Genomic DNA, 24,961 nt, shown 5'->3' with positions numbered 1-24,961 from the left:
GGCCCTTTATTCTTATTGGCTGCGCTCCCACCATCTCCTATATAATAGCCCAGCTCTGTGACTTTGTGCCTGTGTGTATAACGCATCTCTCATTGGGTTAGTGGCAGGTCTATCACACCCAGTCCACAGCTGATTGGGCGAGAAACTCCCTCCCACACAGGTTACATCCAATGGGAGGCTCTGCACTTTGCCTGCTGTTTTCACAGAGCAGGATTAGCAATGGGACTGATGGAGCTGCAGCTCCAGCCCCACACCCCAAAATAGGCCCACTGCATCTGCAGCATCACACCCTCCAACAATTTACACATAAACATTGATGCACATTCGAAAAGGGGGCGTGGCCACGGGTACAGCCGTGTGGCCACGCCCCTTTTCCTATACTTTCAATGGAAGCTTGGCGAGTCAATATTCGGTACAGACCATAAAACAAAGGCACTGTACCTGCCAAAAAGGTGCAGCTGGAGGGTATGCCACTGCATCTGCAGCAAGTCTCTGCGCTGCAAATAGGGGGGGGGGGAAATACTTTTATTGCAGCGTCCTATGTCCTGCTGCCAGACCACCTGCCCCCTCCACCATCAACAATCCCCACTCCCTAGCCGCGGCGCAGATGGAACAAAAGCTGCTGCGGCCACCGGCATAGATGTGTATGAAAGAGGTGCAGCAGAAAGAGGCTTTCATAGCCCTCCCTGCGCCACATACTCTCTGAGCCCCGGAGCCTCCTCTGTGTGTGATGTCACAGAAGTGCCGCCCTGACTCCGCTACACAGCACCTGGGCTGCCAGCCTGGAAGCCTCAAGATGGCTAATGTAACGGATAGAGTGGGTGATATCACGGAGGATAATGTCTGGACGCTGAATCAATGTAAAGGTAACAGTGCTGCGCAGTGCAGTGGGTGTGCAGTCTGGGCCGGTGCTAGGGTGTTCGGCGCCCCCCTGCAAACTATAAATTGGCAACCTCGCATACTTTACAAAGGCACAGCGCACATAATACCCCCTGTAGTAGAGACACTTACACATGTAATGCCCCCTGTACCAGTGATCATACACAAGTAACACCCTCTGTAGCAGTGACGCTTACACACGTAATGCCCCCTGTACCAGTGCCGCTTACACATGTAACGCCCCCGCTGTACCAGTGACGCTTACACACGTAACGCCGCCTGTACCAGTGACGCTTACACATGTAATGCCCCCCCTGTACCAGTGACGCTTACACACGTAACGCCCTCTGTGCCAGTGCCGCTTAGACACGTAACGCCCTCTGTACCAGTGACGCTTTGACACGTAACACCCCCCCTACCAGTGACGCTTACACAAGTAACACCCCCCGTACCAGTGATGCTTACACATGTAACGCCCCCCTGTACCAGTGACGCTTACACAAGTAACACACCCTCTAGCAGTGACGCTTACACAAGTAACGCCCCCTGTACCAGTGATGCTTACACACGTAACGCCCCCTGTACCAGTGATGCTTACACACGTAACGCCCCCTGTACCAGTGATGCTTACACACGTAACGCCCCCCTATACCAGTGACGCTTACACACGTAACGCCCCTCTGTACCAATGACGCTTACACACGTAACACCCTCTGTAGCAGTGTCGCTTACACACGTAATGCCCTCTGTACCAGTGATGCTTACACACGTAACACCCCCCTATACCAGTGACGCTTACACAGGTAACGCCCCCCTATACCAGTGACGCTTACACACGTAACGCCCCCTGTAGCAGTGACACTTACACATGTAACGCCCCCCGTAGCAGTGACGCTTACACACGTAATGCCCTCTCTACCAGTTCCGCTTAGACACGTAATGCCCTCTGTATCAGTGACGCTTAGACACGTAACGCCCCTGTATCTGTGCCACTTAGACACGTAACACCCCCTGTACCAGTGCCGCTTAGATAAGTAATGCCCCCTGTACCAGTGATGCTTACACACGTAACGCCCCCTGTACCAGTGATGAGTACACACGTAACGCCCCCCTAAACTACAGCTCCTAGCAGCCCTTAGCGCCAAAGCATTCCGGCCCTTAGGGCTGCTGGGAGCTGTAGTTTATTGAGTGCATCTTCTTCCCTGTAATGCAGCGCGTTGGGACACCGGCGCTAACAATAGTGACTGGCTGCTGTGCGAGTCTCTGCCAAAGGGAGGACAGCAGCTTAGCTGCTGACAGGAGAAGCAGGATAAGCATTACCCGCCCCTCCCCCACTCACAGTACCTCCGGGCCCCATCCGCGGCACCCCCACACCCCCCCTCCAGCACCCGCGGTAGCTCCAGACCCCCTCCCCCACCAACCCCGCACCCGCCCTTCCACTTGCACCATCGCATTCGCCCCTCCCCCACCCGGGGCACCCCCGCAACTGCTTCTCCCCCACCCGCAGTGGCTCCAGACCCCCACCTGCGGCACCACCGCACGAGCCCCTCCCTCACCTGCAGCACCACCGCAACTGCCCCTCCCTCTCCCGCGGCACCCCCGGATCCCATCCGCCTCTTCCCCGCACCCGCCACTCCCCCAACCAAAGAACCTACTAGGTGATTCACCAGGCCCTGCGTGCGCTGTTCACGCCGTTGCAAGGGGATCGACCCCTTAACCATTGCACGCCCTTTGTCTGTGCAATATTTAACCACTCAAACAATTATGATTGGAGGTAATACTCCATATAATAAAAATATTGCACGCCACAAGGGTGTGCAAGGGTTAAGGGGGCGTAGCCCCTTACGACGGTGTGAAGAGCGCCCGTAGGGCACGATTAATCACCTGGTAGCTTTATATTGTGCCAAATGTAATAGCCTCCACGCTGCAGAAAGAGACAAATGTTTCATGATTCAGCTTCAAAATTTTAAGTTGCAATTATTTTAAAGGTAAACATGGAATTGCAATGTTAAACTTTATGGCTTAATATCCAAAACATCAGCACTTCCATTACTCTATATATACAGTTATATATATTCATGCTTAAATACAGTGAAAGGTCAATTAACATTCTCCAATTTTACACTGTCTTGAAATCTCTTTTCATGGTCCCTTTAATAAATGAATCTGTGATCCCTAGGAAGCTGATTTGTCGGTGTACTGTAAAACAAGAAAAAAAGAACAGAAAGCGCTACTAGATTACTTATTCAAAAATTATTTTTATTATTTTTATTTATATTTTACTTTTTTAATTATTAATATAATACTCCTTAGTTTACCTATGTATCAGAATACACATTACAGAATTTCCCTTTATACAATATTATAAAAAATCTGGCCAGTTTAAAAACAATAATAACACATTCACAAAATAGATACTCTGCTCAGTGCAATACAATAAACAATTAGATACAAATGGATCCCGCTGTTTCCTTTCGGTGTTACAAGGTGACCATGCTCCTAATTGAAGCTTAGGCTTTTCAGGTTTTTATAGCTGTGTTTAGAAGTATTTTTGTCACAGTTTCCCGTGCAGAGTGTAGAGTAGTGAATACAAGTCCACGCACTTATGGGTTCAAATGATGTTAACTTTCAAAATAGATTGAACCAAACAGCAATCTCAGTGGCTGTTCCTTTCCATTTAGAAGATGTATACAACAGCAATAAATTAAATACTTGTAGTTTTAGCGTGTATAAGCCGGAATATAAACTTCATTGAAAGAAAAAGGATATTTTTACAAATCAGCTGATGGTTATATGCTGATTAGATATATAGCATAAAGTCACTTGATTGCTTTTAGATAAGCAGCTGAACATGTGATCTTTTTACTCCAAACGGACATGGATACTTTTTCTACACCTCAGCTGGTGTTATAACATGGCCATGTTGTGTGAGAATAATTACCACATAATCTCCTGGGTTCAGATCCTTTTCGCTCCCGGCTCTGGTGCCCAAATGCCTGTATAATTAAGACTATGTTGACAGCTGATGGATGTCCGCACAAGAATGGAGCGTGACCGAGTGCACAGTGCTAATTGAGCTAAATAACCCACAGCCGCAATGTGAGAAATGAAGCTTGGAGCGCAGACAGTGCGCGCAGGCGCACTTGAGAGATGCCGGGGATAAAAGCGAGGAGAGCGGCAGAGTATAAAATATCTGACTGAGGAAGCCGCCGAGTGCTGTAGGCGGAGAAACGCGTATCACTCTGCTCCTATTTACCTACGAGGATTACACCACAGATCTATCTCATTGTGCTGGGCAAACATCCAAGGACCTCCGGATAAGGCTCTTATACAGGCATTTGGGCACCAGAGCCGGGAGCGAAAAGGATCTGAACCCAGGAGATTATGTGGTAATTATTCTCACACAACATGGCCATGTTATAACACCAGCTGAGGTGTAGAAAAAGTATCTATGTCCGTTTGGAGTAAAAAGATCACACGTTCAGCTGCTTATTTAAAAGCAATCAAGTGACTTTATGCTATATATCTAATCAGCATATAACCATCAGCTGATTTGTAAAAATATCCTTTTTCTTTCAATGAAGTTTATATTCCGGCTTATACACGCTAAAACTACAAGTATTTAATTTATTGCTGTTGTATATATCTTCTAAATGGAAAGGAACAGCCACTGAGATTGCTGTTTGGTTCAATCTATTTTGAAAGTTAACATCATTTGAACCCATAAGTGCGTGGACTTGTATTCACTACTCTACACTCTGCACGGGAAACTGTGACAAAAATACTTCTAAACACAGCTATAAAAACCTGAAAAGCCTAAGCTTCAATTAGGAGCATGGTCACCTTGTAACACCGAAAGGAAACAGCGGGATCCATTTGTATCTAATTGTTTATTGTATTGCACTGAGCAGAGTATCTATTTTGTGAATGTGTTATTATTGTTTTTAAACTGGCCAGATTTTTTATAATATTGTATAAAGGGAAATTCTGTAATGTGTATTCTGATACATAGGTAAACTAAGGAGTATTATATTAATAATTAAAAAAGTAAAATATAAATAAAAATAAAAATAATAAAAATAATTTTTTAATAAGTAATCTAGTAGCGCTGTCTGTTCTTTTTTTTCTTGTTATAGAGTAATGTAGGAAGGGGAGAGAGAAGCTCCCATATCTACAGTGAGCTGCTTCTGGATTATTTAAATATTAAATATATATATATATATATATATATATATATATATATATATATATTTTTTTTTTTTTTTTTTTTATAAACACTATAAGACATATATATGCATTAATTGTAAATTGCCAATCAGCGCCAGGGGGTCACTTTGTTGTGCCCTTTTTTTCTTTTTGTCGGTGTACTGACAGCAAAAGATGGCTCCGCCCACTGCGCCCTCTCTCATAGAGATAAATAGACGATAAATGCGGAGCAGTTGAAATAGAGGGGGTACAACATTTGACTTTACCTGAAACCCTAGCACAATAACAGTCCCACAATATGCTGTTATATGATGTATTTATCTCAGCCATGTAATGTTTCAGAATATACTGTAGTCATCTACATGATGCTGCCACATATTATTTGTACACATGTACAAAGCATTGGAGAGTGATAAAGTGGAGAGAGATAAAGTACCAACCAATCAGCTCCTAACGGCCATTTTTCAAACATAGGGGTCTATTTACTAAGCCTTGTATGGAGATAAAGGGGGTCATTCCGAGTTGATCGCACGGTAGCAGTTCTTGCAGCAGTGCGATCAGATAGTCGCCGCCTATGGGGGAGTGTATTTTGCATAGCAAGTGTGCGATCGCTTGTGCAGGGGAGCTGTGCAAAAAGTTTTGTGCAGTTACTGAGTATCTCTGAACTTATTCAGCCGCTGCGATCACTTCAGCCTGTCAGGTCCCGGAATTGACGTCAGACACCCGCCCTACAAACGCCTGGACACGCCTGTGTTTTCCCAAACACTCCCAGAAAACGGTCAGTTGACACCCAGAAACGCTTCCTTCTGTCAATCACCTTGTGATCGCTGCCGCGATTGCTTTCTTGGTAAGGTCCCACGCTGCCCGGTGTTTCCCGTCGCCGGGCAGTGACACACCTGCACATTGCGGTCATGGGGCATGTGCAGTTCAGACCCGATCGTACCGCTGCGAAAAACTGCAGCATGCGCTCAGGTCGGAATGACCCCCAAAGTGGCTGGAGATAAAGTACCAGCCAATCAACACCTAACTGTCATGTCACAGGCTGGGTTTGAAAAATGACAGTTAGGAGCCGATTGGCTGGTACTTTATCTCTGTCCACTTTATCTCCATCCAAGGCTTAGTAAATAGCCCCATAGCCTGTGATATGGCATTTGGGAGATGATTGGCTGTTACCTTATCTCCAGCGACTATCTCCATCCAAGGCTTAGTAAATAGTCCCCATAGCCTGTGACATGGCAGTTAGGAGCTGATTGGCTGGTGCTTTATAACTCTCCACTCTTCAAGGCTTATTACATCTCCCCCAATATCTGTTATATGTCTGTGTTTGCTTTAATAGGAGTTACAAATACCATTGGTTTTCCTGAAAGGAAATAGAAAAATCAATATGGGTGAGGATGATGAAGCCGAGCAGGTAAACTCTCATTCTTACAAATATCCTTATATGAAAATCATTGGTAGACAATGGAAATGATTAGGCCCCATACCTTAGCAGCACTGGAGCGCCCCTTGTGTGCATGTTTAGTGGGTACCACCAGCATAATAATGTTACACTATAGTGTCTGCTCCAGAGGTACCAGAAGCCGTGGCAGAAGTACCGGAGACAATGGAGCCTGTAGCCGCCAGGCTCCTGCTCTGAAGGGGGCACCTTCTCCATTGCCTCTGGTCACTCAAGTTTAGTCACTGTGCGTCAGTGAGCGATGAGCAGCTCTCGGTCCGTGTAAGGGGAGGCAGGGTTTGCCGAGTACATGACCTCTGGAAACAGCAGCGGTCCTGTGCTGTAGCCTGTAGCACGGTGACAAGTCCACCAGCGATGGGGGCAGTGGCTGATAGCGGATTACCAGAATCAGCATCCCGCGCTGTAATTACTGAGAGAGGTGCTGCAGCCATGTGGCGCCTCAATGTGTGTGCTATTTGGGCATAGGGAATGGGTTGTGTGTGGGTCCCCAGGGGTGTGTGAGCGGGCGGCATCCCATGCAGGGAACTTGCTCCCGTGCAGAGGCGTCGTAATGGGGGGGCAAGGGGGCAGCATGGTGTTGCATTCCTTAGCGATGCACCCTGATTAACCCCTTATGTTTCTATGTATATGGGCCCTCATTCCGAGTTGTTCGCTCGGTAAAAATCTTCGCATCGCAGCGATTTTCCGCTTAATGCGCATGCGCAATGTCCGCACTGCGACTGCGCCAAGTAAATTTGCTATGCACTTAGTAATTTTACTCACGGCTTTTTCATCGTTCTGGCGATCGTAATGTGATTGACAGGAAATGGGTGTTACTGGGCGGAAACAGGCCGTTTTATGGGCGTGTGGGAAAAAACGCTACCGTTTCCGGAAAAAAACGCAGGAGTGGCCGGAGAAACGGAGGAGTGTCTGGGCGAACGCTGGGTGTGTTTGTGACGTCAAACCAGGAACGACAAGCACTGAACTGATCGCAGATGCCGAGTAAGTCTGAAGCTACTCAGAAACTGCTACGAGGTGTGTAATCGCAATATTGCGATTACTTCGTTCGCAATTTTAAGATGCTAAGATTCACTCCCAGTAGGCGGCGGCTTAGCGTGAGCAACTCTGCTAAAATCGCCTTGCGAGCGAACAACTCGGAATGACCTCCATGGTGTATTGCAAGAAAATATTTGTGAATCCAACGGTAAGATAACTGTGGTATATACTTGCACTTGCGGGGCGAGAACGTCTCCCCTAATTGAATTCAGCCCTATGAAGAGAGGTTGTGTGATGGTAGATGCTAGAATCAAGTGGGCTAAGGGACCTTTTCCGTAAGGGGGAGGAGTTACGACGCAAGGGGGAGGAGCTAGGCCAGCGGGATAGTTCCTCTACTATCCACGCCACCAACTATTACCTTTAGTAATTAGGTGGTGAGCGAAGCGGAGCGGAGCGAGCCACCGTGCCCGAAGCGTGGTGAGCGAAGCGAGCCCGGGAGGGTACTTTTCGGGTACCCTGTTCGCCCGTAGCTCCTCCCCCTGGTGACGTAGCTCCTCCCCTCAATACGTCACAAGGTCCCTTCAGCCCCTCCGATATAGAACCAACCGTTGTGTGATCCCTGTGCAGCAGTCACAGAAAGGGTTAATCTCTGTGGCATGAAACTCAAATTACATTGTTGCTCTTTTATTTTTGCAGAGCTGGGAGCTGTAACCACAGACCAGAAGCTATAATTACTCTTAGGGTGCATACACACGGTGAGATTCGGCCTTATCCAATTCTCACCGTGCGACAGGGGGCCGGGTCGGCACTTAGCCAGTATCGCAAGCACATAATGAGTGTGCTTGCGATGCGATTTTGGCTAAGTGTCAATCCTGACTATCTCTTCTATAGAGATAGTCAGGATTGACTTGCCTGCACAGCCTATTTTTTCGGCCGATGCCGACCGCGCGGGGCCGCGCATCGGCATCGGATCGGGATCGCAAGGTGACTGTCACCTTGCGATCTGCACTATATTTTCTTCCGATTCTGACTATATAGTCAGAATCGGAAGAAAAAATCGACCCGTGTGTACACACCTTTACACATAACACAGCCAACACTTCTATATTCCTGTATAGTGGATGTAATTCTCAGTAGATGTCACCGACAGCTGCTCCACACCAATTATGTAATGCTGTATACTGGATTTAAGTCTCAGTATACGTCACTGACAGTTGCACAGTACCACTTGCGTAGTCCTTTGTAAAGCATGTAATTCTCAGTATATGTCACTGACAGCTGCGCAGTACCACTTGTGTAATCCTTTGCAAAGCATGTAAGTCTTAGTATATGTCACTGACTGCTGCACAGTACCACTTGTGTAATCCTTTGTAAAGCGGGTAATTCTCAGTATATGCCACCGACCGCTGCACAGTGCCATGTGTGTAAACCTTTGTAAAGCATGTAATTCTCAGTATATGTCAAGGACAAGTGGCGTGGTCAGGTAGGTTGAACGAGGCTGTGGGGACAGGTAAGGTGGTTGAGCAGGATAAAAGAGGATGTGGGGACAGGTGTGAAGTTTCCTTATATTTATTCAAAACAGCTTGATGCTTGTGTGTGTTTTTATTTCAGATGTGCAGTCACATCCCTTCCCATCTCCCTTCCCCCTTAACTTTCACCTATCCCTTCCACCTCTCCCTTCCCTCTACCCCTTCCCTTCGCCCTACCCCTTCCCAACCCTTTGCCACTCCTACCCTTCTTTTCCCTCTACCCTTTCCCTTGCCCATTCCCTTCCCCATTTCACCTTCCCTTCTCCATACCTGTTACCTTCCCCATTCCCTTCCTCAACTCCTCTCTACCCCTTCCCTTCCTTAACTCCTACCCTCTACCTCTTCCCTTCCCACTACCCCTTCTCTTTCCCCCTACCACTTCTGTTCCCCTGAACCCTTCCATTCCTTTCCCCCTACTCCCTCACTTCCACCCCTCCCTTCCCCCTACCCTTTCCCTTCCCTTAGACCCATCTCTTTCCCTAACACTTCCCCCTACCCTTCCTTGCCCTTACACCTTTCCCATCCCACTACCCGTTCCCTTCACCTTAGCACTTACCCCTACCCATCCCTTCCTTTCCCATTACCCTGTCCCTTCACACTTCCCTTAATCCTTAACTTCCTTCTACCACTTCCATTCCCCCTTCCCTTCACCCTACCCCTTCTGTTCCCATACCCCTTCCCTACCCTCACCTTACCCCTTCCTTCCTTTTCCCTTCACTTTTCCTGTCCCTTCCCTTACCGCTTCACTTCCCCTACCCTTTCCATTCCTTTTCCAATACTTTTTTCCTTCCACCCTACCCTTTCCCATTTCCCTACCCCTTCCCTTCCAACTACCGCTTCCATTCCCATACCCTTTCCCTACTGCTTCCCCCTACCCGTTCCATTCCCCATTCCCTTCTACTCCTTTCCCCCTGTCCCCCTACTCCTTCCATTCTCCCTACCCCTTCCCCTACTCATTTTATTCTCCCTATCCCTTCCACTTATTTTTACTTCCACCTACCCCTACCCCTACCCTTCCCCCTACTCATTCACTTTCCCCCTCCCCTTCCTTCCCCATACCCCTTCAATTCCTTTCATCCTACCCTTTTCCTTGCCCCTACCTCTTCCCTTCCAACTACCCATTCCATTTACCCCTTCCATTCTCCCTACTCTTTCCCTTCCCCCTGTAAATTCCCTTAACCCTACCCCTCTTCTTCTTTTCCCTTTACCCCTTCCCCCTACACCTTCCCTTCCCCCTTCCTCCCTCCCACTCCCTCTACCCCTGCCCTTCACCCTACCCCTTCCCTTCTTCCATCCCCCTACCGCTTCTCTTCCCCTTACCCCTTCGCTTCCATCTACACTTTGCCTTTCTTAACACCTTCCCTTCCCCCTCCACTTCTCTCTTCCTCCTGCTCCTTCCCCCTACCCCTTCCTCCTTCCCGTCCTCCTACACCTTCACTTTCCCCTTGCCGCTTCTGTTCCCCCTATTCCTTCCATTCCTTTACCCCAACCCATTCCCTTCCCTTATTCCTCCCCTACCCTTTCTCCTTCCCTTCTAATCCCTTCTCCCTCCCCCATCCCTTCTTCTATGTGTCCCTTACCTACTTGTCTCTTCACCCTATCTTTTCCCCCTAACCCTTCCCTTTACCGCTTCCATTATCCCTATCTCTTCCCCCTACCACTTCCCACTTCCCTTCCCCGACCACTTCCCATCTCCCTTCTGTTCTCTTCCATTCCCCTACCCATTCTACCTACCCCTTCAATTCCCCCTACCCTTCACCCTTTTGTTCCCTTCGCTTCCCCTACCCTATCCCTTTTTCCTACCCTTTATCTTCCTCCTACCATTTCCCTTCCCTACCCTTTTCCATCTGTTCCCTGTATCCCTTCCCTATTCACTCTATTCCTACCCTTCACCCTACCCCTTTCCTAGTTCTTCCTTCCCCATACTCCTTCCATATCCCTTACATGCCTCCTACACATGCCCTTCCCAAAACCCCTTCCCTTTACACTTCCCCTACCCCTTCCATTCTATTCCCTCTACCCCTTACCTTCAACCTACCCTTTCCCTTCTATCCAACCCCTCCTTTCACGCTACCCCTTCCCACTACTCTTCCCTTCCATTCCCCTTACCCCTTCTGTTTCCTTTCCCCTATCCCTTTCCTACCCTGAGCCTACCCCTTCCCTTATTTTTCCTCTACCCTCTCCCTTCCTGGTCCTTCCCCTATTACCTTCCCTTCTCCCTACCCCTTTCCTTCCCCCTACCCCTCCATTCTTTTCTGCCTCCCTTCCCCCTACCCCTTCTATTCTCCCTACCCCTTCACTTTCACTTCTTTTCCCTTCCACCTATCCCTTTCCTTCGCCCTTCCCTATACTCCTTCACTTTCCCCCTAGCCCTTTCCTTCCACCTACCCCTTTCCCCCTCTCCTCATCCTTTTCCCCTTCCCTTCCACTTCTTCCCCTACCCCTTCTCCCTACCCCTCCCTTCACCCTTCTATTCCCCCTACCCCTTTCCACTTCCCTCCACCTTACCCCTTCCATTCCCTTCCCCCTACCTCTTTCCTTCCCATCGCACTTCCCTTCCCTTATTTACCCCTCACTTTCCCTTCACTCTACCCCTTACAGCTTCCCTTCCCCCTATCTCTTTCCTTTCCCCCTACTGCTTCCCTTCCTCCTACCCCTTGCCTTTCCCCCACCCCTTTCCTTACACCCCACCTACCCATTCCCTTCCTATCCATTCTACATACCCTTCTCTTCCCTTTACCCCTTCCCCTACCCCATCCATTCCCTTCCCTCCCCCTAACCTTTACCCCATCCCTTCCCGCCCCTACCCTTTCCCTCCTTCTACTTCTTCCCTTCCCCCATCCCTCCCTCTACTTCTTCCATTCCCCCATCCCTCCACCTTCCCTACCATTCCCCCTACCCATTCCGTTCCCTTCCCACTTTCTTTATCTTTGCCCTACCCCTTACCTTCACCCTTCACCCAACCCCATCCCTTCCCCTCCCCCTTTTCCATCCCTTCCCCAACCCCTTCCCTTTCCCCCTACCCTTTCTATTCATTCCCCTACCCTTCCACCCTACCACTTCCTTTCCACATACCCCTTCCCCTCATCCCAACCCTTCCCTCTACCCGTTCCCTTCACGTTACCCCTCCTGTTCCCTTACCCATACCACTTCCCTACTTCTTCTCTTCTTTTCCTTCCCCCTTCCCTACCTCTTCTCTTCTTTTCCTTCCCCCTTCCCTACCTCTTTCTATCCCCTATTCCCTAACGTTCTCCTTTCCTCCTATCCCTTCTCTTTCCCCTACCCCTTTCCTTCCACTGTACACCTTCGCTTCCCCCTACACTTCCTTTCTTCCTACCTACCCTTTCCCTTCTACCCTACCTCTTCCCCGTATCCCTCTACTTCCCCCTCTTCCACCTACCCTTCTCTTTCCACTACCCCTTCCCTTTACACATTCCTTAACCCCTATCCATTCCATTCCTACTACCCTTTCCCCTAACCCTTACCTTATCTTCCTGTCCATTCCCTCTTCCCCTTCCTTTCCCTTAACCCTTACCTTCCCTTCCTGTCCATTCCCCTACCCTTCTCTATGCCCTTATCCTTCAATTTTCCATTTCCCCTACCTCATCCATTCCTTTCCCTACCCCTTCCTCTCCCTGCCCCATCCCTTCCTGTCCATTCCCCCTACCATTCTCTTTCCCTTCTCCTTCCTTTTACCCATTCCCCCTTCCCTCCCCCTACCCCATCCATTCCCTTCCCCCTACCCTTTCCCTTTTCTTTACCCATCCCTGCCCTCCCCCAACCCCTTCGCTCCCTCTACTCCTTCCCTTCCACCTCCCTCTTCCCTACCCATTTCCCATACCCCTTCCATTCCCTTCCCCTTCATTCTACTCCTACCCTTCACCCTACCTCTTCCCTTCTCACTTCCCTTTATCTTTTCCCTGACCCCTACCACTTCCCTTCCCCATACCCCTTCCATATATCCCTACCCCTTCTCTCCCCACTACCCATGCCCTACCCCAAAACCCTTCCCTTTACCTCTTCCCTTCCCCTTCCATTCCCTTCATTCTACCCCTACCCTTCACCCTACCTCTTTCCTTCTCCCTTTTCATTTTCCCTTATTCCTTCCCTGCCCCCTACCACTTCCCTTCCCCCTACCCCTCCTCTCCCCCCTAGCTATGCCCTTTGCCCTACCCTTTCATTCTACCCCTACCCTTAACCCTACCTCTTCCCTTCTCACTTCACCATATCCCTTCCCTGCCCCCTACCACTTCCCTTCCCCATACCCTTTCCATATCCCCCTACCCATGCCTACCCCAAACCCCTTCCCTTCTATTCCCTCTACCCCCTTCCCTTCTCTCTACTCCTTTTCACTATACCCCTTCCAACTACCCTACCCTTTCTTTCCCCCTACACCTTATCTTCCCGCTACCACTTCCCTTATTTTCCCTCGACCCTCTCCCTTCTTGTCCCTTCCCCCTATTCCTATCCCTTCTCCCTACCCCTTCCATTTTCTTCCTCCTACCACTTCTCTTCCCCCTACCCCTTCCCCCTATTTTTTACTTCCACCTACCCCTACCCTTCCCTCTACTCATTCACTTTCCTCCTTCCCTTTCCATTCCCCATATACCTTTGCCTTAGCCCTACCCCTTCCAATCCTTCTACTCCATTCATTCCCTTCCCCATCCCTCCCCCTTCCCAATCCTTTTATCCTACCTTTTACCTCACCCCTATCACCTACCCCTTCAATTCTCCCTATCCCTTTTTTCCCCTACAATTTTTCTTAACCCTACCCCTCCCTTTCTTTTCTCTCTACCCCTTCCCACCCCCCTACACCTTCCTTTCTCCCTTCCCTTCCTCAATCCCACTCCCTCTAACCCTTCCCTTCTTGAATCCCCTTACTGCTTCTCTTCCCCTTACCCCTTTACTTCCATATACACCTTACCTTTCTTAACACCCAATTCCCTTCACTTCTTCCTTCCTCCTACTCCTTTACACTACCCCTTCCTTTCTCCCTTCCACTTTCCCATCCTTCTAGATTTTCCCTTTCCTCCTGCCGCTTCTGTTCCTCCTACGCCTTCCATTCCTTTACCCCAATACCTTCCCTTTCCCTACTTCTTCCCCTATTCCTCCCCTAACCTTCCCGCTACCCTTTTCCCTTCTCATCTCTTTCCCTATGCTTCCCTTCCCTACTTGTCCCTTCACCCTACCCCTTCCCTTTATCGCTTCCATTCTCCCTATCCTTTACGCCTACCACTTCCCTTACCATCTCCCGTCTGTTCCCTTCCATTCCCCCTACCCCATCCCTTCCCCCTACCCTTCTCCCTTTCATTCCCTTTGCTTCCCCCTACCATTTCCCTTGCCCCTATCCCCTACAATCTGTTCCCTCCCCCCAACCCCTTTCCTTCTCCATTCACTCTATTCCTAGCCTTCACCGTTCCCTTTTCACCTCCCCTTCCTTATAGCACTTCCCATCCCCCTACCCCTTACCCTACCCATGTCCAAAACCCCTTTCCCTTCCATTCTATTCCCTCTACCCCTTCCCTTCTATCTACCCCTTCCTTTCACCCTACCCCTTCCCCCTAAACCTTACCTTCCCCTACCTCTTCTATTTCCTTCCCCCTACCCTTTTCCTTTCCTGACCCTACCACTTCCCTTATTTTTCCTCTTTCCCTTCCTCTTTTTCCTCCTATTCCCTTCTAACCCTTTCCTTTCTCCTACCCCCTTCCCTCCACTTATTTTCCCTTCCCCCTACTCCTACCCATCCCCTACCACTTCCCTCTACTCCTTCAATTTCCCCCTATCCTTTCCCCCTACCCCTTACCTTCCACCTACACAATCCCTTCCCCCTTTCCTTCTCATCCTTTTCCCCTACCTCTTCCCTTTCACTTACTTTTCCCGCTACCCTTTCTACCTAGCCCTTCCCTTCTCCCTAGCCTTCCTTCCAACCTACCCTTCACCCTTCTATTCCCCCTACCCCTTCACCCTATCCCTTCCATTCCCTGCTCCCTACCTTTTTCCTTCCCTTTGCCCTCCCCTTCCCTTATTTCCACCATTTCCCCTTCCCTTCACTGTACACCTTACCTTCCTCCTACCCTCCTCTTCTCATTACAGCTGCTCTTCCACCTAGGTCCTTCCTTTCCCCCTACTGCTTCCCATCCCCCTATGCCCCCCTTCTGCCTACCCCTTCCCTTCCACCCTTCACTTTCCCTTTCTCCACACACCTTCCCTTCCCCCTACCCCGTTTTCTCATCCCTTTCCCCTACCCTACCCTTCCCCATACTCCTTCCCTCTTCCATAACACATACCCCATCAATTCCCTTCCCCCTACCCTTTCCCTCCCCACTACCCCTTCAATCCGCCTACCCCTCTTCCCCTTCCCTTTACCCATTCATTCCATTCCCCTACCCTTTCCATTCCCCCTACCCCTTCCCTCTATCCCATGCCTTCCCATCCTCTTCCCTCGTCCTGCTCCATCCCTTCCACCTACCCCCTTCCCCCCTACCATACCTCTACCCTTCTCCCTACCCCCTTCTATTCCTTTCCCTACCACTTACATTCTCCCTTCCCTACCATTCACTCTACCCCTTCCTCCTACTCCTTCCCCCTACCCTTTCCATTCATTTACCCTACCCCTTCCCTTCCACCTAATCTTTCCCTTCACCCCACCTTCCCTCTACCACTTTACCTAACCCCTTCCTTTACCTTATCCCTTCCGTTCCCTGCCCCATACCCCTTCCCTACCTTTAGCCCTACCTCTTCTTTTCTTTCCCGTCTACCCTTTCCCTTCCCCCTACCCTTCCCCTTCCCCAAATTCCCTTTCCTTCTTCTATCCCCCATTCTCCTACCCCTTCCACCCTACACCTTCCCCCTATACCTTCACTTCCTTTTCCCCATCTCTTCCCTACCCCTATAACCTTCACTACCCTTCCCCCTATCCCTTCCACTCCCTGACCCTTCCCTTCGCCCTACCCCTTACCTTCACCATCCATTCTCCATCCCCCTTCCCTTCCCCCCTACCTCTTCACGTTCCCCCTACTCCTTCCATTCCCCCTACCCTGTCCATTAATTTCCCCTACCCTTCCACCATACCCCTTCCCTCTACCACTTCCGTTCTCCCTACCCCCTGCCCTTAACGTTACCCCTCCTTCCCCATACCACTTCCCAACTTTTAGCCCTACCTCTTCTCATCTTTTCCTTTTACCCTTTACCTACCCCTCTCTATCCCCCTATTCCATAGCCTTCTCCTTTCCCCCATTCTCCTACCCCTTTCCTTTACACCTTGCCTTTTCCCCTACCCCTTCCCATCCACCCTGCACCTTCCCCCTACCCCTTCTCTTCCACCATACCCCTTCCATTCCCCCTACCCCTTCACTTCCTCCTAACCCTTCTCATACCTTCCACCTCTTCCCACTACCCCTTCCCTACCCACAGTGGTGCAGAGAAAGAGATTACAAGTTACCTGGGCCCAGGTCTGATGGAGGGGCACAGGTCACCCCTTCCCCTCCCCCTTAACTGGAAGCAGCAGCTGCAGCTTTTCTTCTCAGCCTAATCAGCCCAACACATGCTCCTGTTTGCTGGGCTGTAGTGTGGCCAGGGAAGTGTTTAAAATAAAATTTTTGTATTTTGTTTTTCAAAGGGTTCATGGCCACGTCTCCTCTGATTAGGCCATGTTCCCTGAAAGGTACCTGGGCCTAGCCAGGCTCTCTACTGCCCTGCCTACCCCTACCCTATCCATTCCCTCCCCCCTACCATTTCCCCTTCTCTCCCCTAACCTTTACCTTCCCTTCCTGCCCATTCCCCTTACCCTTACCATTCCTTCCTGTCCATTACCCCTACCCTTCTCCTTCCCCATACCCCATCTATTCCCTTCCCTTAACCCCTTCCATCCCCCTATCCATTCCATTCCTGTTCATATCCCCCTACCCTTCCCCCTTCTCCTTCCCTTTAGCCATTCCCCCTTCCCTCCCTCCTTCACCATCCATTCCCTTCCCCCTATCCATCCCTTCCCCCTTCCGTTCCCTTCCCTATTCACTCTACCCCTACCCTTCACCCTACCTATTCCCTGCCCCCTACCACTTCCCTTCCCCATACTCCTTCCATATCCCCCTACCCCTTTTTTTCCCCATGCCCTACCCCAAACCCCTTCTGTTTACCTCTTCCCTTCCCCTACCCCTTAACCGCTTCCATTCTTCCCTATTCCTTCCCCTTACCCCTATCCCCTACCATTTCCATTCCCTCCCCCTTTCTATCTGTTCCCCACTCCTTCCCTTCCCCATTCACTCTATTCCTATCCTTCACTTCTCCCTTCCCCTTAGCACTTCCCTTCCCCATACCCCTTCCATATCCCCCTGCCCCTTTACCCTACCCCTTCTATGCCCAAAACCCCTTTCCTTGACCCTTTCCCTTCCCCCTACCCCTTCCATTCTATTCAATTCCCTCTACCCCTTCCTTTCACCCTACCCCTTCCCACTACCCTTCCATTTCCCCTACACTTTACCTTGCCCTACCCCTTTTGTTTCCTTCCCCCTATCCCTTTCCTTCCCTATCCCTTATTTTCCCTCTACACTTTCCCTTCCTATTTCTTCCAATTCCCTTCCCTTCTCCCTACAATTTCCCTTACCTTCCTTTTACCCCTTCTCATCCCTCGACCCCATATATTCTCCCTACCCCTTCCTTTCCACTTTTCCCTTCCACCGACCCGCCGTTCTCCTTTACACCTTCCCTCTACTCCTTCAATTTCCCGCTACCCCTTCCATTCCCTCTACCCTTTCCCTTCCACCTACCCCTTTCCTTCCCCCTCTCCTTCTCAACCTTTCCCGTACCCCTTCCCTTCCACTTAACTCTTCCCCTTCCCTTATGCCTACCCCTTCCCTTCCATCCACCCTACCCCTTTCCTTCACCTTTCCCCTTCCATTCCCTTCCCCCTACCTCTTTCCTTCCCTTCCACTACCATTTTACCCCTACCCCTCTCAATCTCCCTTTCCCTTACCTTTACCCCATCCCTTCCCTCCCCCCTACCCTTCCCTTTGCCCTACCCCTTACCTTCACCCTACCCCATCCCTTCCCTCTACTCCTTTTCCCTTCCCCCTACACTTTCCATTCATTTCCCTTCCCTTCCACCCTACCACTTCCTTTCCACCTACCCCTTCCCTTCATCCCACCCCTTCCCTCTACCACTTCCCCTTCCACCTACCCCCTTCCCTTCATGTTACCCCTCCTGTTCCCTTCCCCATACCACTTGCCTACCTTTAGCCCTACCTCTTCCCTTCTACCCTATTCCTTCCCCTTCCGTACCCCCTTTCTATCCCCCTATTCCCTATCCTTCTCCTTTCCACCATTCTCCTACCCCTTCCCTTTCACCTTCCCCCTCCCCTTCTCATCCCTTCCACCTCTTCCCACTACCCCTTCCCTACCCCCCCACCCTATCCATTCCCTCCCCCTACCCTTTACCCTTCTCTCCCCTAACCCTTACCTTCCCTTCCTGTCCATTCCCCCTACCTTTACCTTCCCTTCCTGTCAATTCCCCCTAACCCTTCCCCTAACCCTTACCTTCCCGTCCATTCCACCAAGCCTTCTCTATCCACTTCACCTCCCCACTACCTTTTCCATCCCCCTACCCTTCTATTCCCCCTTCTCCTTCCCTCCCCCTACACCATCCATTCTCTTTCCCTACCCTTTCACCTATCTTTACCCATCCCTTCCCTCCCCCTACACCTTACCTTCTATCTATCCTTTCCCTTCCCCCTATTCCATTCCCTTCCCCCTACACTTTACCTTTCCCCCTACCCCTTCCCTTTACCCTTTCCCCTAACCTTTTCCTGACCACTCAATTATATTATTTAAATGTTTAATACAGCCTATACAATAGACCATTAATAAATGGTTAAATATTAATAATGTATTCCATACAGTATCCAGTGTATAAAAAGACCAATGTTTACACTAATGTCCAGGGTCGTTACTATGTTCTTCTACCGCTCCCCCAGACTCCCGCACTTGCTCCAATGTTGCGCAGATTGGCAAATTGTGTATTGCATTTGGACACCCCCCTCTAGAAATCCTGCATTTACCACTGTTAGAGATCACATCTGATCATGTTGAAAACTTTTAGAGAACACCTGATAAACCAAAGACCTTTTCACAAAGGTGCACGAAAAGCATAAATCACCATAAATACTGTATAGAAGTGAATGTACAAAGTAATAACAGATATCATCATGAGTAAAAGATGCTGATTTATTAATAATCACTCCACATCTTACACCATTTTCAAAATCAGAGGTTTGTGGCTCGGGCTGTGAGAACCAACCCTAGCATTTTCCAGGTTGCGCTCACAGGATCCTCGCCGTTCCACGAGTGTAACGCACATTGTACAGTACACATTTTGGCAGAAAACTTTGGTTAACAGACCAATATACAGCAAGTCCACTTGTCATAACATACAGCAACCTCACACACACATATGTTACAAATCATACATAAAATAACACAGCAATCATGTGGCGAGATGGACACCTATTACATAAAAGCCTGCAATGCTGGTAACCAGTAACAGACAGGAAATAAAATGCATCACTAGGAAATAAATGGGAAACAGTAACATTGAAACCATTTCAGTGCAGAAAAGACCAGCTTATATCATCGTGGCAAACCGGACTTTTCATTTTAAAGAGTAGCCATTGTCTGTGCAAAGTGTAGGCAGCGGTTTCAGATATGACTCACACATACCTGACATTGCAAAAGACACTGGGGGTAATTCTGAGTTGATCGCAGCAGCAAGTTTGTTAGCAATTGGGCAAAACCATGTGCACTGCAGGGGGGCAGATATAACATGTGCAGAGAGAGTTAGATTTGGGTGGGGTGTGTTCAATCTGCAATCTAAATTGCAGTGTAAAAATTAAGCAGCCAGTATTTACCCTGCACAGAAACAAAATAACCCAGCCAAATCTAACTCTCTCTAACTATATCTGCCCCCCCCCCCCGCACTGCACATGGTTTTGCCCAACTGCTAAAAAAAGTTCCTGCTGCGATCAACTTGGAATTACCCCCACTGTATATTCCAGTGCTAAGTATGTAGCACGCTATAATATTCCAGGTCACTGATACCACTTTTACACCAAAATCCCAGATCCAACTCAGAAATTGGAACACTGTTCCAATCCGGGTCAGTTCCGGGATTAACCCCGTTTCCACTGCGGTACTGACTCGGGATATTCCCGGGTCGGCACCATTCACACTGCACACAGGTGCAGTGTCTTTAAGGCCGTGATTGGAGAGGACATCATCTCCAAGCGCCGGGAAATCCGCCGATCGGGACCACCGGGGCGCCTCTGGCAACTACTGGGCTGTCCCCAGTCTCCGTCTCTGTGCAGTAAATGGATGCCGGATTCAAACGCGCAGCCTCCATTCACCTTCACCTGGTCAAGACCCGGGTAGGATTGCCAGGTTTCTGGCTTGGTATAAAATGGGGATGACTGACCTGGAAGTGATTGTAGACCAGCAGCAGCTAGAAGAGCGTGACAGCCTGATGAAGCACATTACTTATCCAGAGGTATTAAATTACATTTGCTGAAAATATCATGAAGATTTTTATAGCCAATCAGAGAGCAGGGTATGCAGACGTAGACCTATGCAGGGGAACGTCCTGTATGAAGATGAGGAGGGCTCAGCATAAGAGCTTTCCCTGTTATAACGTCACTGCTCCCCTGTCTAGTGATAGGAGGAATAACAGCCGACCAGCAACACATTTAGGGGGACATTTACTAAGCAGTGATAAGAGCGGAGAAGTGAGCAAGTGGAGAAGTTGCCCATGGCAACCAATCAGCACTGAAGTAACATCTATAATTTGCATACTATAAAATGATACAGAGCTGCTGATTGGTTGATGGGGAAATTTCTCCACTGGCTCACTTCTCTGCTCTTATCACTGCTTAGTAAATGTACCCCTTAATGCAGTATGTTGGTAAACTTAGACGCCGAGGTTCTCATTCATTGAGCAGATTTTATTAAAAATTGAAGATTTTCAGCAATATATTTTTTTCCTGCAAAGTTTTAAAAAGCTATTTTATCAAAGGCACAATCAGGGCATTGGGCTGGAAAATATATATTTATATATTAAAAAAAAAAAAACCTAAGAAAAACGCTGCTCATTAATTCAGGCAGAGTCACGTTTTTTGCATACAGGACAACCGAGTCCCATTCTTTGCAAACCCTCTTATTCTACGCTCTCTTTCCCAAGCAAAACTAAAAATTAAATTTTTTTGTAGTTACATAATGCACTAGGAATTTTATAAAAACACACATCATGTAAAATATAACAAGTCTGCCTAATAACTTGAGACCAGTAAAAGACAGTAAGAATTTTTTTTTCTCAATTTGCATATAATAAAGCTCAAAATGCATAAACTTTGAACTGAATCATAGACTGCTCCCGAGCAGCAGGGATTCTTGATAGCTCCGGATTAGGACTCGTGTGTTCCAATGCCTCCTCACAGGCCAATAGAACAGTCAGGCCGCTAGAGTTAGAAATTGGAGAAACGCGATGGGTACATACTTGGAGGAGTAGCGCAGTAAGTAAAATCTCTGGGTTGGGTCTCCTGTGTGCTCCTAGTTCCAATGCCTCCTCACAGGCCCATAGAACAGTCAGGCCGCTAGAGTTAGAAATTGGAGAAACGCGATGGATTCAGACTTGGAGGAGTAGCGCAGTAAGTAAAATCTCTGGGTTAGGACTCCTGTGTGCTCCAACTTCCAATGCCTTCGCACAGGCCACAGAACCATCAGATAGCTTTGTGCAAATGATTACAACAGAACACGATCCCATGTTCCGGGAATCAGATATTGGAGAAACGCAATGGATTCAGAATAGGAAGAGTATTACAGTAAAGTCTCACAGCAAGTTTGCGAAGCACATGTGAAATGCGTGTGTTTTCAGTACTGGAAAGATATAAGTGTGTTGATTTTATATACAAAATAGGACCTGTTCCAAAATACTCTGGTGAAATAGTTCACATACGGAGAATAATTCATTTTGATTTCATGACAGAAACGTCCATATTTCGAGTAGGCATAAATATCCCCATTTTCATTCACCAACTGAGGAAGGAAGGAACAGGCGGTCAGAATAACTCATGCAGATGTACGGAATAAAAATATACAGAATAAAATGCAATGTTAGTCTGACGCTGCCTGTAATGTGGGTAGAAAATGTATCAAGTAATGAGTGTAAAATGTTCCAAGTTAATTTACTTTATTTTATGTTTTATTTAGAAAGCTTTTACATAATTGTAATAATTGCACTGCTTGTATGCAGCCGCAATGTCAACATCCAAAAGGTCGCCAGGGATGTTGAATGGTTCAGCATTTCGACACCAACAAAATGAACACAATGGGGTACAGTAAATTTACTAAAGATCGATGTAAAACCATTCAGAATGGATCAACACTGAATTTGTGTAAGGGTCTAAATCGCACATATACAGGTGTAACAGGTGATTTGTACATCAATATTTTTATTTTTATAAAACCCATGTCAATAAATCATCTGTTAGCAAATCAGCGATTTAGACACTGAAACACAACATCGATGTGGATCGTTTAAAAATTGCCCAACATCGATCTTTAGTAATTAGCTCCTATGAGCATTAGGAATAGGGTTATGTCAGTGTTAGACCATGTGGAATGTTAGTGTAATGTGCCACAGATTCCTTCCTTATCCCATTCTAGTAATTACACAATCCCCTGGATCGACAAATGGTGATGTCTTTTTAATGCCAGTAACCCAGTATATTAGCAGTGTGTCCATTCTTTTCTTTATTATTATGAAGTGAAAGCAGGGCCTAAACTGTGTAGTCAATGCTTTATAGAGAGGAAAAATGCTACTTCCTGCATTTAATATGGGTTGGGTATGAAATGTCGGCTTTCGGGATGCCAGCGATGAGGAGACCAACCGCGGCATCCCAACAGTTGAAATCGCGACAAGGGTAGGTAAGTGGTCTAACCCTCCCCTTACCCGAACCTAACCCTCCCTTTTAAGGGCCTCTTCCACCGTCAGCTGAACCCTAATCCCCCCGGCTAACAGCTCCTCATATTTATTTCCCACAGCAGAGGTTACACTTCCTGTGCCCTGCATATGAAGCAGGACATCGCAGACAACACACTTACATGATCATTGGCAACATCCAGCAAATCCTTCACTCTGCAGCCTTTCATTCCGCCCACATCATTGCAGATGGCATCCTCTATAACTATGTAGTTGGCCTTATACGAGGTGAGGATCTTGTAGATATCTTCGGCAGACCTCATGCTATAGATCTGATAAACCTGTAAGAAATATTATTCAATTTTTAGTCTTAAAATACAGTATTGAAATAAATAGATATGATTACAGTACATTCAATTGTGTATAGCTAGTTAGGTCTAGTTTTGGGGCAGTACGGATGGTGAAATGGTTAGCATTGCTGCCTCACAGCACTGAGGTCATGGGGTCAATTCCCACCATGGCGCTAACTGTGTGGTGTTTGTATATTCTTCCCGTACTTGCGTGGGTTTTCTCCAGGTATTCCGGTTTCCTCCCACAATCCAAAAATATACTGGTAGGTTAATTGGATCCCAACACAAATGAATCCTAGCGTGAATGTGTCTACATGTACATGTGGTAGGGAATATAGAGTGTAAGCTTCACTGGGGCAGGGACTGATGTGAATAGCCAAATATTCTCTGTAAAGCGCTGCGGAATATGTGTGCGCTCTATAAATAACTGGTAATAATAAATAATAATAAGAGGTCTAGTAGACCGTGCTCTGGCTCCCTCTAGTGGACACTTGAAGATAAGCCTACTTAGTAATCAATGACAGAAACCATAGTTCTTTATGCATCTTAAATGTATAGGCAAACTGGGCAACCCTCCAGGGGCCTGCAATTCTAGGGGCCTTCGAGCAGGGGCAAGTGGCGGTCAAGCCGCATTCTCTACCTGCCACCCAGCCTGCAGCCAGACAGTGAACTGCTGTCAGCATGCTGATAGGTGGATGGCTCGAGCTAGCCACAAATCAGAGTGCTAACAGCCATTCACTGTATTGAAACATGTCAAGAGATCATGCAGGACTGCAGGAGGGACATGTTATAACTTTTTTTTTCATTGGTTCCTATTAATGGGTGTGTACAGATGGATCCTCGCTCATCTAGCCTTCTCTGCTGCACCTAGGTGCACAAAGGTTTATTAGCATAAACCATTCATCTATTGTTCTCAGCTGTAATACAATACAGAGAGAACAATACAGCAGGGGATTAAGTCATTACAGCAGGGGATTAAGTCCCACAGCACTGGCTCAATTAATCTTATTTAAGGGATAGATGAGCAGGGCTCCATCTGTAAGTGCCCCAGTGCTTTGCTTTGCCCAGGGCCTACAGTTCTGTTAAGACAGCCCTGAATACAAACACTGATGATCCTTTCCCTTAACAGAAAAATGCCTAAGCAGCCCCCAGAAGTGATCCGAAGCCCCATTTGCAGTTTTGCCAGTTTGGAGCTGCTTAGTGTGATGTACAGACACAATGGCATGCCACGGCTTGTTGCCCAGTCCTGCTCAGCAGTGCTTTCACAGTAACAGTACGAGGAAGAACTTTATGATCCAGACTGCATGTATGACAAACCAACAGAACTGCAGAAATTATTTACAGTTTTCATTTCTGCTCTTTGGAATCTTCAGGACAATTGCGTATCCAGATAAGAAATCTCATAACTGTCTGCCTGTGTTACTCTATTATACACAACAAACTAAATCGGTTTGTGATAGACAGAGCGACACCACAGTAAGCCAATTACTGTAAGAATAAACAGTTGTGACATAATAAACAGTCCGTATCTCTAGTTTCATGTACTGGTAATCTTCATTAAGACAGACATTAAACTGAAAAACAATCCTTGTATTGAGAACAGTAA

At 48.1% G+C, this 24,961-nt stretch overlaps 1 protein-coding gene and 1 long non-coding RNA gene across 5 annotated transcripts in view; one reads left to right on the top strand and one right to left on the bottom strand.

The window, feature by feature from the left end:
- The first annotated feature begins 781 nt into the window (after positions 1-781).
- Positions 782-23,194, top strand: LOC134928419 (uncharacterized). Its single transcript, XR_010177922.1, has 3 exons — positions 782-866; positions 6,422-6,496; positions 23,128-23,194. It is a non-coding gene; the product is annotated as an uncharacterized LOC134928419 (long non-coding RNA).
- DPY19L4 (dpy-19 like 4) overlaps positions 20,958-24,961 on the bottom strand; it is a 132,741-nt gene continuing 128,737 nt past the window's right edge. For all 4 annotated transcript variants that reach the window (XM_063924126.1, XM_063924128.1, XM_063924125.1 and 1 more), the window contains 2 exons: positions 23,188-23,346; positions 20,958-22,119 (listed from right to left, as the gene is read on the bottom strand). In XM_063924126.1, the coding sequence (XP_063780196.1) occupies positions 21,955-22,119; positions 23,188-23,346 (324 nt within the window). In that variant the 3' untranslated portion in view covers positions 20,958-21,954. The remainder of the gene's footprint in view (positions 22,120-23,187; positions 23,347-24,961) is intronic.

Source organism: Pseudophryne corroboree, chromosome 5, assembly GCF_028390025.1.
Source record: "Pseudophryne corroboree isolate aPseCor3 chromosome 5, aPseCor3.hap2, whole genome shotgun sequence".
Lineage (NCBI taxonomy): Eukaryota > Metazoa > Chordata > Amphibia > Anura > Myobatrachidae > Pseudophryne > Pseudophryne corroboree.
This window is presented reverse-complemented; position numbering and strand designations above follow the sequence as displayed.